This window comes from Fistularia commersonii, chromosome 26 (genome assembly GCF_037954325.1).
Source record: "Fistularia commersonii isolate RoL2024-O1a breed Wild chromosome 26, RoL_Fcom_v1.0, whole genome shotgun sequence".
Classification (NCBI taxonomy): domain Eukaryota; kingdom Metazoa; phylum Chordata; class Actinopteri; order Syngnathiformes; family Fistulariidae; genus Fistularia; species Fistularia commersonii.
The window spans coordinates 10312386-10328324 of record NC_141309.1 but is presented as its reverse complement, the minus strand read 5'-3'; the positions used below and the strand labels follow the sequence as shown (position 1 = coordinate 10328324).

Genomic DNA, 15939 nt, shown 5'->3' with positions numbered 1-15939 from the left:
TCCAGGATGCTGGTATATGGTTTGCTTTTCATAGCTCCTCCACTGGAGAATCTAGTGGGTTGGTACCAGAGACAAAAGCTGAACTCACTCCTCTAGGGATTTTCTACAACAACCGTGTTCATTCTAACTTTAAGGTATTGTCAGTGGTATTTTTGTTCAACCTATTCTAACCATTTCTGCTTGAGACAATTTATAAAAATGCAGTACTATAATATGTATATATAACCAAAGCACTGTACATAAGCGCTTACTCACTTGGTTCGTGCCATGTGGAGGCATAGGCACACAAACTCATACCCACATGCCAAAGGGCTCTACAATAGTCCTCTCTGTTATGAAATGACAGAAGTAAGGGAGGAAAACTGTAAGTCCTTTGTCCAGTCTGACCACAGCAGCCTCACTTATAGAGGAAGGAGCCCTGAAGTTTAAGGCTATACCTCACTTATACTGGAAGATCAACTCACTGCAGAGGTTTCCATATACACAAGACTCATGCAACAAAAACAGTTCAAACATATAAAACTAATCCATGTGTTCCAAAGTATGTAAATATACATAATATGTTCCTACACATTATAAATGATTCACAGAAATACTGTTTACCTTTCTCCCAACTTTTTTCCAAACCTTGTACAACAGGGATTCTTTCACTGAGTTACCTTAGTTTCTATACTTTATATTATCGCCTCTTGTCACACACTGTAGAATATGCAGCACTAGTAATTTCAATTGAGCAATATCGCAATATTCTGTCAACCTAAATGTTCCAGGCACTTACATTTACTTTCAGGCCATTTATATATATACTCCAGTTCCTAATCGAGCCACCACTACTTTCTTCTGCAAAGTGGGTCCGTGTAGTTCAGAGTATCATACTCTGTTTTTTTTCCACCTAAACAGAATCAACAAAAAGTGGCATTGCTAATAGCCATTAGTTCATTATCTATAACAACTCTGTCTCTTAGTTTGCTTAGTTTTGCAGGGTTGATGCTAATGCTGAGCGAGCCACTGCACTTGTAGAAAGTCTGTGGTAACCAAAATCAACAGGCAGCATGACTCAAGGGGAAGGAAATGTTCAAATGTTTTTGTCACATTGCGTAGTACAAAATAAAAATATAATGGTTTCCTATATGTTACGAGAATGATATTTTTAACACTTCTTGTTTAACCAGATGTGATGGCATAATAGTTTTCGTTTAATTGTCCCTCTAGTAGGAAGCTGTGACAATTTCTAGCCTGATTTCTATACATAACTGTGGAAATCATTTCTTTTTTTCTTTTTTTTAATTTTTACTAAAAACACTTTTGCCTCTTTAGGCGGGACTCTTTATTGATAAAGGAGTGAAGACTACCAATGCAAGTGCTGCTGACCCCAGGGAATACCTGTGTCTGGATAATAATGCCAGGTGAGTGTGCATGAGTGAACAGATTTAAAGCACATAATGTCATCTGTACAACTTTTCTGTCAACTTTTTTGACAAGGACACATTACTTGGTCTCAAGAATGTATTTATTTCTTGGACATTGTATCTGTCTCAGTATTTATATATCAAGTCATTTGTGGCTTTCTAATATATGTGTATATGCCACTGTTATTAAACATGTATAAAAAAGGTATTTATAGCTGGTTCCTTTACAATGTTTCCTCTGTGATATGCTAAGTGACTAGGATATATAGATGACCATATTAATACAGTGTTGCATTTTAGTGGAGTGTCTGGCAGGTTTCTGTTGACAGAAAAAACAAGGGCTCACACACACAGTGTCCAGTCTTGAGCTCCCTCACCATATTCAGACCTCAAGTAGATGGAAAAAAAATCCTATGCATCCATTGAGACTGTTGGCTACATTTTGAATGTGTGCAGAGGTTGCATGGAGGTGGTTTAAATGTTAATATATGCTCATGTTCTATCAGAGAGAGCTGTGTTCGTGTTTACACATGTAACATGGAATTATATAATATTTTTCAATTTCCTAATGGTTTTAAAGATTAATATGTTCCCTTGAAATGTTACCTAGTTGCCATAACATTTTAAAACATCCTTTTCCAAGATATGGCATTTGAAAGGCATGTTCCATCATATTCTTGGTTATTAATTGTATCTCAAGCATAATAAAAGGGCCCTAATCAGAACTTGTCTGAAAAACTAAGCCATGGTTTCTTTATAAAACACATAAAAGCAATACTGTTTTTGGGAGAAGTATTTTTCACCCACGTATTTTGCAATTGAATCTTGCCATTTTCAGCTTGGATTTCTACTAAACATCTCCCTCTAAAATGTTACTTGCCCATTAGTTTTCGTTAGATAAATAACAATCGGAGCCTCTAGCTGTGTGCAGTTTCCAGGCTCTATAATTGGAGATTTCAAAATTCTGAATAACCAGCACACAGATTATTCGATTTATGATCATAATGATTATCAGCTTCAGTTTTCAATGAAAGACTATTAAAATTAGAGATCCGTTGAGCATTTGTTTGTGTAAGAATGGTTTATTTTATTTGACTATTTTGTCACACTTAAGACACCACATTTTTTGGTACTAAAGTGGTTGAAGATGGGGTGGGTTAGGTTTCCAGAAAATTCATGTCACCCCTTGGGGGACAGAGTGACTTATGTTTAAGGAATGGTTGTCTTGGAACCAAACATTTACTGGTTTAATTCCCAAGCACCTCCTAGCTTGTTGAGGTTTTGTTGGGCAGGACACTGAACCTCTAACTACTCCCTGGGTGCTGCTCAACGGTTGTCTGCTTCTCACAGTTCATCCATGATGGTTTAATGTAGTGGTTAAATTTCTCTGATGTTGTGTTGCATGCATGACTGGATGGGACTCAATAAAGGCCTTTGCTCTTTCCCTTTCTTCATCTAGTGTAGGTAGGCGTTTGTGCATGTGTACATGCCGGTCTATTGAAACAACTTCAAACTGGCTGAATTCCTAGATATTTTTTTTGAAAATGTGATTTGCCATTCACCATTCAAATTTGTTTTCACAGGGCATGCATGTAAACAACAACATTGATCTTATCAATTTCTGATTATGTTCAACTTTAGATTCCGGCCTCACCAGGATGCTGACCCTCGCCTTCCTCGTGTGGCAGCTATAATTGACACACTAATCTCTTTTAAGAACAATGACTTGGGAGCATGGATACGTGGTGGTGACATCATTATCCAGAACTCTGGGTGAGACGACTTATAGGCTGCAACATGACAGAGATATTTATAATGAAAAAAAAACAGTATGTCATCATCATAGAAAAATTAATCATGATGGTGAAATATTTCATGGGTAATATGCAGTTCCATCCAAAATATTTATGGTGACTTTCCATGACAAAGCTTCAGAAATATCTTATCATGTTTTACCCCGGCAAATGCTATCAATGGAATCAATGTTTAAAATATTTACTGGATACTTTTACAGTTTTTTTTGGATATTTTCGATGGTTATCTAATTATAATTTTACCACTTGTTCCTTATTTATTTTTCCCTAATGTCAGGACAGTAACAAAATACTCCCAACTTCTCTATCCTTGGATACATTTGTGTTTTTTGTTTCAGAAACAGATATTTTGTAATAGAGATCCTCTTTTCCTCTGAACAGTTTTGCAGACAATGGAGTTGGACTTTCCTTTGCCAGGTATGTACACTGATCTATACTAAGTCATTCTGCACACATCAGGCTTATGATACTTTTCAGCCAAATTTATTTTCCTTACTACATTAACTTGCCAAGAACCACAGATTTCCTGTTTAAGCAAAGAGAAGACCGTTTGAATTCAGTCATGGTCACAAAAATACCATGTTTACTCATTGAAATTCCAAACAATTCAATTTTTTCTCTCCTCTTTTTATTCACTGATGCCTCACTTTTTCCACAATAAAATAAACTTTAAACTGTTGAATTATGGCTAGAGATAAGATAAATAATTTATTTTGTTATAAGTTATAAGGCCAAAACTCCTCAAACAAGAAAAAAATGCTGATAAAAAACCTGTGTGTTTAGAATTTAAATTCCAGACTTTGAAAACACATAGACTGAACTGACTTGGGTTAAAACTGTTATGTAAGCGCTGGAAAAATACTAAGTGATGCCACATTGGCCTGTTTCAGTTGGGGGATCTATAGATCAGCGAATTCTTCAATTCTTTTGTCTTTTAGATGCAAACACAATGCAGTACATTCGATAAGCTTTACATGCATACCATTTGTTCTGATTTGCCAAAAATATGTTTTCAAATTCAGAATACCTTTTTAAATCAAATTCTCATTTTTCAGTGATGGCAGCTACCCTAAGGATGAAGGGTCGAGTCAAGAGGTGAAACAGTCATTATTTGTGGGTGAAAGCCGAAACAGAGGAACCAACGGAGGACAGAATAAATACTGGGGTTTAGGAGGAATCGATAACAAGATGAGGACACTCCCGAGAAATAGGTGAGAGGCAAAATTACATGGATCAAGAGAGGAAAGGTAAACATTAGGGCTTGAGGGAAAAAATCTAGACTAGGAAATAGCAGTAGTTGGTGTGAGAGGAGTTGGCAAAGAAAAATATGCTGGGAAAAACAAACAAGGAAAAGTGAGCTAGCGACGTGGTAGGACAGATGGATACATGAGGCGGCAGCAGCTGCTTTATACTGGAGCTGGTGTTGTGAAAGGAAGTTCTGTCTTGACTGATTGACCTCAAGTGATATTTTAGGCAGTTCATGCAGTACTGGTTAAAACACTCACTGGGGCTCCTGAAAAATCGATTTACCTGGGCATTTTGGTTACTTATGCTCAAGCTTATTTTCCAGTTATGCTTCACCTAGTTGCAGGTTCTGTCTGTGTTTCTCTGTCATGGATAATTGCTTCTCTGCATTTGCTTTAGGACATTTCCAATAAGAGGTTTTCAAATCTATGATGGTCCTGTGCGGCTCACACAGAGCACCCTGCGTGGTTTCATTCCCACCCCTGAGCGCTATACCAGTGCAGTTGGATTTAACCTGAAGAATACCTGGCAGCTCACTCCACAAAACAACTTGTCTCAACTCAACTTTCAGACTTCTGTTAGTACATATTGAAGTTTTTTATATATGAACGTGATACTTCAATTCGCACTTGATTTTTTTTTGTTTTGTAAATCTTTTTGTAAAGCAGTCAAGGCCGCCATTATGTAGCAATGTCTTGTGGCACATTTGTGTTTTGAAATAAGTACAAATTAAATTAAGTACTTGCTTATTTACAAAAGCATGTTCAAATTTAATCTGAATTCATATCATCCTCAGGTGGGTCTACGGACTTTCTTTGGTCGTCCTGGGCAGTGGTTTGAAGAGAATGATCTTGATGGTGATAAGAACTCGATCTTCCATGACGTAGATGGATCAGTAACTGGCTACGAAGACACATATGTTGGCAGGGCAGACAATTTCTTGATCCAGCACCCAAGCTGTAAGACGATGTCCCAGTGGAATGGAGTGATCTGTAGTGGTCGCTACTCTCAGGTAAACTGGAGAAAGTGATCTGCAACATTTTCCTTCGTTGTTTTGTCCGATATAATGACTCCATAAACCGGTATTCCACTTCAGGTATACATTCAGACCCAAGGAGCTCCAAGTCTCACTCTGTCAATCAACAGGGATGAATATCCAAAGGCTCCTCTTGTGCTGAGGGGTATCAATAGCCAGGGCTCTGTGTCACAACAATACCAGCCTGTCCTGATGATGAGTAAGAGCTATACTCTACATTGGAGTGGACCAGCACCCAGAGAGGTCGTCCTCTCCCTTATAAATTTTGACAAGTGAGTCAACAATAATTTTTGAGTGTGAGGAGAAAAATGGCTGCAACCACTTTCTATTCGGCACTGAAATTATGTTTTTATTGGGCACAAAAACATGTGTTTATTAGGGATATTCAAGCTGTGATTATTCTTATTCCTTTGCCTTTTTATGCAAAAGAATGAAATTACACAAGCTCTGGGAGATCTTAAGAAGCTGTTGCACTTTGACAATAGGACCATGGATACTCATTGATTTGATTCACATATTTAACATTTCATGAATAAGAATACAAACTCACACAACTGCCTCTCATGCAAAAGAGTATTCATTTTATACTGTGTGTTGGGTTTTCCATGGTTCTGTGAAGTTTGTCTTTTTTATGTGCATTGAGGATCAGATTGTTAAACATAGATGCACAGATGTTTTTGAAAAAAAGTTTAAGAATAGTAATGCATTAGGAGAAGGCAAATCTTTATGCATTACTTATTAATAGTACAGGACTTATGTTGCACCATTGACAGGCCAGATTTAATTTAGCCAGTATGTGTGAGCTTCTTGATAATTTTATTTTTTATGGGGGCTATATCATCTTTCTTAGGGTAATGCAATTAACAGCAAAGCATATACATTTCATTGTTTTCATTTTTCAGAGATGACTGGGTACTGGTTGGACTCTGTTACCCATCAGACACCACATTTCAGATCATGGCTGATATCAACGATAGACAAAGCAACACCTTTGATGACATCACAGACTACGGCACTGTGCCATCTCTCGCAGAACTTGAGAAGAAACCATTAGAGAGGAAGTACTTCTTTGATAAAACAGCTGGGTGAGAGCAGAAAACATCCACCGAATTTTTCATCCTTCCTTTCTTCCCTCTATGATACAGATATATTGCACTGCAGAGTTGAGTTTGTTGTGGTCCCAGCTATTGCTTTGCATTGACCTACAAGTTTTAAAATAATGACTGAGCCATCTGAAATACGACACATGATGTTGATCAGCTCTTCCTGCTCCCAACCCCCCAGACTGTTGTGGCTCTACCTTCGGGCTAGGCATGGTCGTGACGGTTACAGCTATTGCTCAGTGAAAGGCTGTGAGAGAGTGAAAGTCTTGGCTACTACAACTTCAAAAGTGACGTGTAACTGCACAGCCAAAACTTATCCCAAGTACACAAAAAGTCCCTCAGCTGTGGTGCCAATGCCGGCCCTAAATACACAACCCTGTAAGGGCTGTGGAGCAAAACAGGTTTGTATAGGTACTCTAAACACAATTACTGTTTCGCATCCTGAAATACAGTAACGGTTCTAAATACTCAGAGGCTCCCATGACTCTTCTTACATTTTTTTCTTAGCTTGTGTTTTCCAGTGAACCATGGATGCCCTACCTCCAAACACAAATCAAGTCTCTCAGCAGAAAAGAGCAACAGAGAAGAGACAACAGCTCCTTTATCACTGTGAGCTGATTTTGGACATCCTGCCTTCATATTAGAGGATTAGAATTAATACTCGAACCTGTATGATCTCTCTCTCTCTGATGTCCCCTTTCAGGTGAATGACGTCAAAATGCCCTTCTCTCAATCTGGGTATTTTCTTGTAACTGTGGATGCCTGCTCTGGGAAAGTCACCCAAAAAAACTCCTTCTCCAAATTGGACACGCGGATGAAACAGTTCCTTAAAAGTGGCGCACCAAAGAGGTGGGTGGGAGAAAAATGTATTGGATTGTAGGCTGCCTCTTTTTTTTTAGTTTATTCTTTTTAGGTACAAGTTGCCAATTTCGTCTGAATTGTTTGATTGACATGTTTTTTTGTAATAGGTCTATAGTGCTCATGGCAACACGAGGACTGCCAGAAGACTTGCACTCTGTAGCTCCGTATCTTGTTTCCTTTGGTTTGGCAAAAGTTGCTGATCTGCACAGTAAAGGTTAGTATTACTCCCTCCTGTGTTTGTCTTTTTACTTTTCTGTCAGGAAAATGCCTTCTTACCACATATACATATACTATATATATATATCTGTCATTGATGTTTCTCACTGTAGAGAGTCTTGCACTCTGGGGTTTCCAAGGCAGCTCCTCATCCCCTCCGTGGGTCTCACTCAAAGCAGTGCATGGGGATGACTTCCTGGGGCTGCAGGAGCGGTACTTGCCTCTTGGACTGGAATCATATGGTTGTTCACCACCTGTATCTCAAAAACGCAAAGACCTGGAGCTGCTTAAAAAAGCCACAGTCCAACAATGACTGATGTGAAACACATAACGCACCTACCACAAACATGCTTGCATACTGAGACACAAACAGACACAACCAGATGATGAATGTGAACTGCTGAAATTTAATTTATTGAATTTAATGATGGCAAAGATGTTGTGTTTGTGATTTTGTTTGTATATGTATGTATAAGCATGCCTTTGGCCATTGAGTCAATGCACTTTTCTTCTCTAGAAACAGTTTGCCTACGTAGCCAAAGTAATCAAAAGGAGCTTTCATTAACTCTTATTTTATTTTTTACAACAGAAAAATAATTCAAAGCAACAGTCAGCATTTCCGTCCTGGTGTATTGCTGTGGAATGCATGAAAGCAGAACTCAGTGTATTGCTTTCACATAGGTTGGAAGGATATTTTATGAGTATGTCATCCCAGAATTGAGACGGTTTTTGACCAGAACTGTTAGGATGGGTTTTAAGTGCTCAGGTCAAATAGTCATAATGAAAGAAGTACCATATCAACTGAGAATTTCACAGCAGTATTAATCTAGATATTAATACAAAAGCCTAATAAATCCGAGCCAGTAGTGTAGTTGTAATTACTGTTAAGATTATTTATTTTGAGACTTGTGATTTTAATTCAAGCCAGAACAAGCCATATTCATATATGCAGTGAATTTAATTAGGCTTATTTGCCTTATTTGATTTTTATTGCTATCTAATTTACAAATTATCAAGAAATAATTAACTTCATCACTTCCAGAGAGTATGCGGGCCATCACGTTTTTCCCGACTAATCCCGACACCCGTTTTCTTTAGTTGCTGTCTGTCATAAGTAAAACTGGAAAACCTCCTCTGATCATAGTGCAGCTGTACAAAATAATGAAGCACCTTTAAGTGGATTCCAAAATGGACCTACTGGATTTTTTTATTTATCTCTACAAGTACTGCACAAATATACATACACTTTTCCTCATTTTTTTTATATTCTTAAAAAAAATGAATGTTACTTTTCATCTGCCTTATTCAGCATCTTTTATGTGCATTATTGCCAAAACAGTGTCTTGAGATATGCTGTAATTACAGAATACATTTTGAGAGACAGCAAGCCAGCTATACAGTAACGAGCATCAAATGTAAAATATCATACCAGCTTTATGACATAAGGTTTATGTCAAATCTTACAGGATGCTATCTTTGAAAGGCTATTTGGATGTGAGCAGGGCTCCCCCACTGAGCGACGCTAAGTATCTATCTGTGACTGTGTAACTGTGTGAGTTTTTGAGTAACTGTGCTACAGAGGACAATTACCTTGTTGCCTTTTTAACCACTCTTCTGTTAAAGTGAGGAAAGTACGAGAGCAAAACGTTTCTGACCTTTGCATTTTGTTTGATTGATGCTTTTGAGATGCACAGAGTTCTTAATGTTTTAAATTCTAAGTGAGTTTTGTAAATATGATTATTCACTCAATCTGTTCTTGTCAGTGTCAAACAGGTTTCGTATTTAGTAATTTTGTAATTTTTGCAAATTGAAAAATGATGTGGGGAAAAAAAAAAATATCTCGAAACATGAGAACTTTAGAACCGTATTTTTTAAGGAAATAAACATTTATGCTTTTGTGTTATGGTTGTATTTGATTTTCCACAAATTATAGGCCCGAACTAATGCAAATCAAAATTAGTTGGATCCCATATGCGTTTCACTTTACTTATTCTACCACTTGAGGGCAGGCTGGCTCTTATGACGATCTCCTGCTTCACATCCTTGTCCTGTAGTTCCTCACATGAATAATGACAACGTTAATGCAAGTTGAAGATGGCAACACTGCAGCTTGAATCTAACCGGCAAATTCTATTTTGCTCATCAGTCCTAAACTTTTTTCATGTCAAGAAGGCTATTGCAATGTCAGAAGCTCTGGAAGTAATAGATCTTCAAAAATACAAAATATCGAAAGGAAAGTAGAGACATGTTGTAATGAGGAAAGGTGACCTTTTGAGGGGCACCTTGTGTCAGTATGCCAATGAGGCAAGGTTATAAAAATGGATGTATTAATTAAGAGACCTGCCTCATTCTGTCAAAGGAGTGCTAACTATTTCTGTTAAAGTCCCTAAAGATAAATCTGAGAGAACCCTTGACAAGCAAGGGATACAGAACTGCCACCGTTTAAAGATATGTGCATCCTAAAACAGTGCAGACCACCATGCCCACTTCTTGTCAATATAGAAACCAAAAAGACAGAGTCAATTTACACTGCACTGTGTGAAATATATAACTATATAAAATAGTTTTCCTGTATTATGATTATGGGGAGGATGCTGCAGCCTCCATCATCAGTCATTTGGAGGGAAAAAAATCACAGTAGCAAGGTATTTCATTACCAATTATCTCTTCTGAGCCATGTTCGTGACCTGGAAATATATAAAGTCACATCGTTTGGTCAGCAGACACCACCGTGTAGGTTGACATTTGATAAAAAAATCTTCCTGTTGCTATGCTGCAAGGATGGACGTAATGTTCTTTACAGCTGAGATGTAATTGTGCAATATGCAGGTTTTTTGAACTGTGCTATTACAATTAGAGGCTAAGACTAAAAATATGTTACTGGTGTCAGTGTATGCTTGAGAGTGGGTGGCAGCCTTAAGCAATATAATGTAAATTGTTTTCAGGAGAGTATAAAAAACAATCCCAATGTGTGGCACATTCCAACAGATTTCTTTTTTCTCTTTTTTTTTTCTTCTTCTGTCATGGGTTATAATTATGTTAAAATCCTCACATCCTTTGAAAGGATAAAACCACAATATAGGGCATGGAAGACATCTTAGATAACAAATCTGTTTACCAAAAGGCCTTCGGGCTTGGCTACATTCGATAATGATAAAATATACTCTGATGAAATCCTCCGAAGTGTGTATTGAAATGGCAATCTCTCTGTAATTATTCATTTATTCTTATAATTCTCTGGTCAAGGTTCTCCAGTTAATTTTTTACTGACATTAAGCTTTAATAATTGGTTCACCTCTGCTCTGAAATAAATGGAAATAGAAAAAAGCTATTATAGTACCATGCTTTGACTTGCTTGTGAAGCAGGTAAATGCACAGCAGTGAATATTAAAGTTAAGTTTGGCTCATCTATAAGGGGGCCAGACATTAGCTAATGTTGCTAAATCAGCTAAACCTGTTTTTATACTTCCAACATGATGAATGTCTGCCGCAAAAGAAGATTTTCAGCAAGTCTGGTATTTGATCAGTTTCATTATTTAACCCACAGATAATTTCTCCCCAATATTTTGGTCAGGACAGAAAAACATTACATGTGTGGAAATGATAAGGTAGACATTGTTGGCAAATTTATTTTTGTCCACACAATGCTCAATAATGTAGCTAGTGGTTTAGCAGATCAATCCAGTTTTGCTAGCTTCTGGTTTTATTATGCTATAAATCAACAAAAAAAATACATCTGTCTCTGACTACCAAGATGTCCAGAGGTAAAGAAATCATTTTCTAGTTTCTTAATGTATAATTTTTAATGTATGTGTGAGGCAGTACAGTAGTCAGCAAATCTGCCCTCTTAGCAAAAAGTCTCCATGCACTAATAACCTGGACGTGACTCTTCTGTCTGGAGTTTGCTTGTTTTCCACCTTACTGGGTGGGCTTTCTCCAGATCTTACCGAGGTCCAAAACACACAGCAGGTTAATTGGAGACAACATTGACCATAAGAGTGAACAGTACATTGAATTGTTGTATGGCTCGAAATGTGGCCCCCGTGACTGGCAACCGGTCAAGGGTCTACCCCGCCTCCTGCCCAGTACCTGCTGGGATTGACTCCAGCCCCCCCTACAACCCTATGTGCAGTACAGATTAAATGAATGAATTTCTGAAAATTAAAAAAAAAAATGGAGGTTGTGATTTGCCAAAGATGTCAAGAGATCAGCTTGGAGTTATCATACTTTATTTCTGTCAGGGTTAGTTACAGTCACATGGCCTCTTTTATTCTACTTTAACATATTTGGGTTCTATCTTTATTTGATTTCTCAGGTCATTATTATTAAAATACCTTTAGAAAAAAAGGAAGGAGAAAATAATATTTTCATGTTGGAAAGAAAATAGAATGTGATGAAATTCAGCCAAATCCTCAAGAACAGAATTCAGAGTTTCAGGTCCCAACAGTTTATCACTTGCAAGTTTATCTGGATTCCAAACGGGCCACATCATATGATCTCCTCATTCCATCGTTTCAGTGACTCCAGCTGATTCCCTGCTGGTGCTCAGTGATGGTGGTCCTGAATAATTAAACAATTCTGACTGCCATGCAGGGGTCCATTTCTATGACAACCATTCTTCTAGTGTCCACTTCCCTGAGGAATTATGTGCATCTCCTATCTGCTTAATGTCACATTAGTAGTAACAAAGTGACACATACACAGGAAATCACAGATCTTTTTGATAACACCCCCATTCTAGACTGTTTCAGGCCTGGTGCAGCAGAATAAGACTTCTGTAGTGGTTTCCAGTTTCGGTTGAGATCAGTTATTTGCTATTTATTTAACTTGAGTCCTGGTAGTAATTCAGTGAACGGCTATTGTTATTTCTTGTGCTACTGTGACACTCAAATTCCCCCTGTGGTGATCAATAAAGCGTTATCTTATCTTATCTTATCTTATCTTATCTTATACATGTACTACTCCCTCAACAACATTTTCCTCATTTCCCACCATAGTTATATTGTAGTTAACTACCTGTCAGCATGAAGTGGCTCATTGCTTTCCCCTTCCAATTAACCCAATTGGTCGCTATCAATCCAGTGTAAGTATTGATATGACTGGATCTGTCCCAGTAAGACCTTCTACAAGAAAAAAATGCAATTTTCTTTCCACACAGCACGATACAGGCCAATAAGCCCCCAAAGAAATGCAATAAAAATGGGATTATGATGCAGTTGTTTATCGTTCAAAGTGCTTAGACTGCATTTCAATTAGTGTGGCTACATGATGTGGTTTAGGCCTTGAATAGGTGATTGGTTAAATGCTAAAACTCAGCGTGAGATTCTTAAAGCCACACTGTGTTACATGAGTCAGTAGATGATTTAGGCTCCTGAGACCTTTTTTTATGCATGTGACAAAAATGTAAATGTCTTTGGCTTTCCTTATATCTAAATGCAATATTACAGATATGTGGTCAAAGCATCCATACTGTGGTAGCTAATATTCGAATGTGCTGATCGCTGATACATATCATAACTGAGGTTAAGAAAAATGATTTACATCCCACAGGGACAATTGAGGCCACCTAAACTGCCAGAGAAATATGAGAGTAGTGCTGGCCAATATTTAAGTACCATTTGGATACCGGTCAATTGTCATAACATATTTCTGTCAACACTGAAAAGGGTGATACAGTATTTTTATGTAGATGAATATTCACATCTGGTAGTCTAACAGAACTGTTTTTGTTTTTGACAATTTTGCCGGTGTATTTGGCAATTTATTTATCATGTATTCCAAAGCTTCCTTTTCAAAATCATAGCAACAGGCCACAAGTGAATGGCCTGGCATCTTAGGCATCTTAGGAAATAGAATATTTATCGAAAGAAATTAAGCTTTGTACGTTGTGATATTATTTCTCTCAATCACCCAGTCAGCTGAGTATCTGTTTGTGGTTGGTAACTAATTTTGAGTCACCACTGATTTGACTGCAGTAGTTACATAATTCAATACTTTTGAGCTTTTCTTCAGTCTTTCTTCTTGTAATTAGGTAGCAGATAACTGCCTGAAAAAAGGAGATTGATGAAGGTGTCATTGAGGATCCAGTGGCATATCATCAGTCTTTCATCAAAGTAGCAATCTGTATTCCATCTAATGCGATACAGACAAATCATGAATTGAGAATTGAGGTGCGGATTCAATGCTGATCGCTCTATTTGGTATTCTCTATTCCATCACTAGTATTTATACTTTTCATACTTCTGCTCACCATTGTTGTTGTCTCCATAATGAAGGCTATTAATAATATCTGTAAAAACAATCCTGTCAAATGGACTCGCACTATAAGCCACATGCGATTGATAACTATTTGCTTTACTGTTATGAGTAGCTACTGTAGCTTGGATACTTTGTCTCTTGTAATTGCTTTACGGAGTGCATCAACTCATCCCCTAAATCCGTATCTCCATGTATCTGGTGGATTTATCTCGGAGAGGAAACTGTTGTGAATGCAGCAGATGTAAAGGTTTTCATGATGGAGTGGCGTGTAAATGAGCATGGCCGTGATTAGTTCCAGTTTGCAGCTGATGTGACAGGCTGACAAGCCGTGGAGGGAGAAGAGAGGGTTGGAGAACTTAAGCAAGCATAGTGTGGCAAATGGCCGGGGAGAGATTTAGATAACCGAGATTTGAAGACTTAACAGTTAAAGAGGGGAAAAACAAAAATATTTTGGAGGGATATCTCCGGGAAAACTCGGACATTATGTCATTCTAACGTTTCCAGACAACAGAGAGTCATCACCAGGCCCTAAAATAATCAATGGCCCCTAATTCTGGCCCACAAGACAACTCCTCCTCTCTGTTGCTGTGGCATCTGAATGATCTCTTCATTAATTCATGGCAAAGCGCCATACTAAATTAACACTTGTTAGCCTCCTGGTGTTTACTTTAGTTTATTTGCTATCATTAAACCTCCTCCCTTTAAACAGCATACCAGTGTGCATGTATTGGGGGAGATTTGGGGTGTGTGGACTCCATAGCTCCTTCGCCTAGCAACCCAACCCAGGGAGATGCTCAAAGGATCCGGCGGAAAAGTGGCAACACACTCCATTGAGCCTTACGCCAAAGAGCGCCTCAGTGAAACTCTGACTCCAGTGCCACTGCTGCTGATATTCCAACCGGCTGAACACTCAGTGAGCCAGGACCTCTGCTAGATTTGCCCACAATAGGTCACTCATCAGCTTGAGCCTACTTCTCTCCCTGTGCCACATCACAGTTGGTTGCAGAATACAGATGAATCAGCCAGACAGAACAAAGAAAACCTTATCTAATCTTATACATGGACAAAAAAAGATGGGATCACATTGAAAATGTATTTAATATCTACAGTATGGTGGCTACATGAGAGCTTGTTCGTTCCTTCACTTTCAGGGACGGATATAATTTCAATGTTTAATACATCACATTTTTGAGTTTCATATTGTTTGGAAACATTTATTGAGATATCCAGTTCTGACGATGATGTGATGTAAACCCTTAATATACTACTTTAATCCTCAGCACTGTGTTTCCCCTCGACCTGCAGATGTGTTTTTCCAAGGACTGACAGTATCATACACATGCACACACCTACGGAGGCTGCGTCACACCCTGATCTCCCACACGCCCCCTCTATCAGAGGGATGTCTTGCCCACCTGTGGCTTCTGACTCCTGGAGCTGTCCATCTTACATCTACAGCTTCATTTCTCTCCTCCTCCAATCATTTGTTGTTTTTACCTCTTTCTCCATTTATTCCTAAAATGGTCCAACTTTGCATTTTTTATATTTAAACGAGAGAAGAAGCCTTTTTCTTTCCCCCAGAAGAAGATTTAGAAGTTCAAAATTCAAGGAAGACAAAGCACAGAAGCGTTTCCCAAAGGAGCTTCTGAGATCCTCATAGTGGTAAGACATCTGACAGACTGAATTGCTGAGATGGACACAAAACTATAGTCTGTACTTGATATATGTATGCTAGTCACGAGGCAAGTTTACTCTTATGAAGACTGTTTTTTCAAGTCAAAGTTGAGAAAAAAAGATATGAGGACACTGATTTGTCAAAAGTAAGAGTGCAACATTTGGTTTGCTGTCTGTTGCTTGTTGTTCATAAATACTGCATTAAGTAAACTGTAATGACAGATCAATGCTAAGAAGTGGTGGGCTGCTGAATAAATGATTGTTGGCACCACAGTCCCTCTTTCTTGCTTTGTTCCTCCATCTGTTGGCTGTTGGACACCAAA

General features: G+C 38.1%; 1 protein-coding gene across 2 annotated transcripts in view; it reads left to right on the top strand.

The window, feature by feature from the left end:
- cemip2 (cell migration inducing hyaluronidase 2) overlaps nucleotides 1-11135 on the top strand; it is a 30803-nt gene extending 19668 nt beyond the window's left edge. For both annotated transcript variants that reach the window (XM_086174253.1, XM_086174254.1), the window contains 14 exons: nucleotides 6-134; nucleotides 1318-1406; nucleotides 3051-3182; nucleotides 3605-3640; nucleotides 4279-4434; nucleotides 4868-5045; nucleotides 5265-5480; nucleotides 5565-5776; nucleotides 6407-6589; nucleotides 6789-7008; nucleotides 7115-7216; nucleotides 7311-7456; nucleotides 7576-7682; nucleotides 7798-11135. In XM_086174253.1, coding sequence (XP_086030379.1) covers nucleotides 6-134; nucleotides 1318-1406; nucleotides 3051-3182; nucleotides 3605-3640; nucleotides 4279-4434; nucleotides 4868-5045; nucleotides 5265-5480; nucleotides 5565-5776; nucleotides 6407-6589; nucleotides 6789-7008; nucleotides 7115-7216; nucleotides 7311-7456; nucleotides 7576-7682; nucleotides 7798-7997 — 2106 coding nt within the window. In that variant the 3' untranslated portion in view covers nucleotides 7998-11135. The remainder of the gene's footprint in view (nucleotides 1-5; nucleotides 135-1317; nucleotides 1407-3050; nucleotides 3183-3604; nucleotides 3641-4278; nucleotides 4435-4867; nucleotides 5046-5264; nucleotides 5481-5564; nucleotides 5777-6406; nucleotides 6590-6788; nucleotides 7009-7114; nucleotides 7217-7310; nucleotides 7457-7575; nucleotides 7683-7797) is intronic.
- Nucleotides 11136-15939: the final 4804 nt, after the last annotated feature.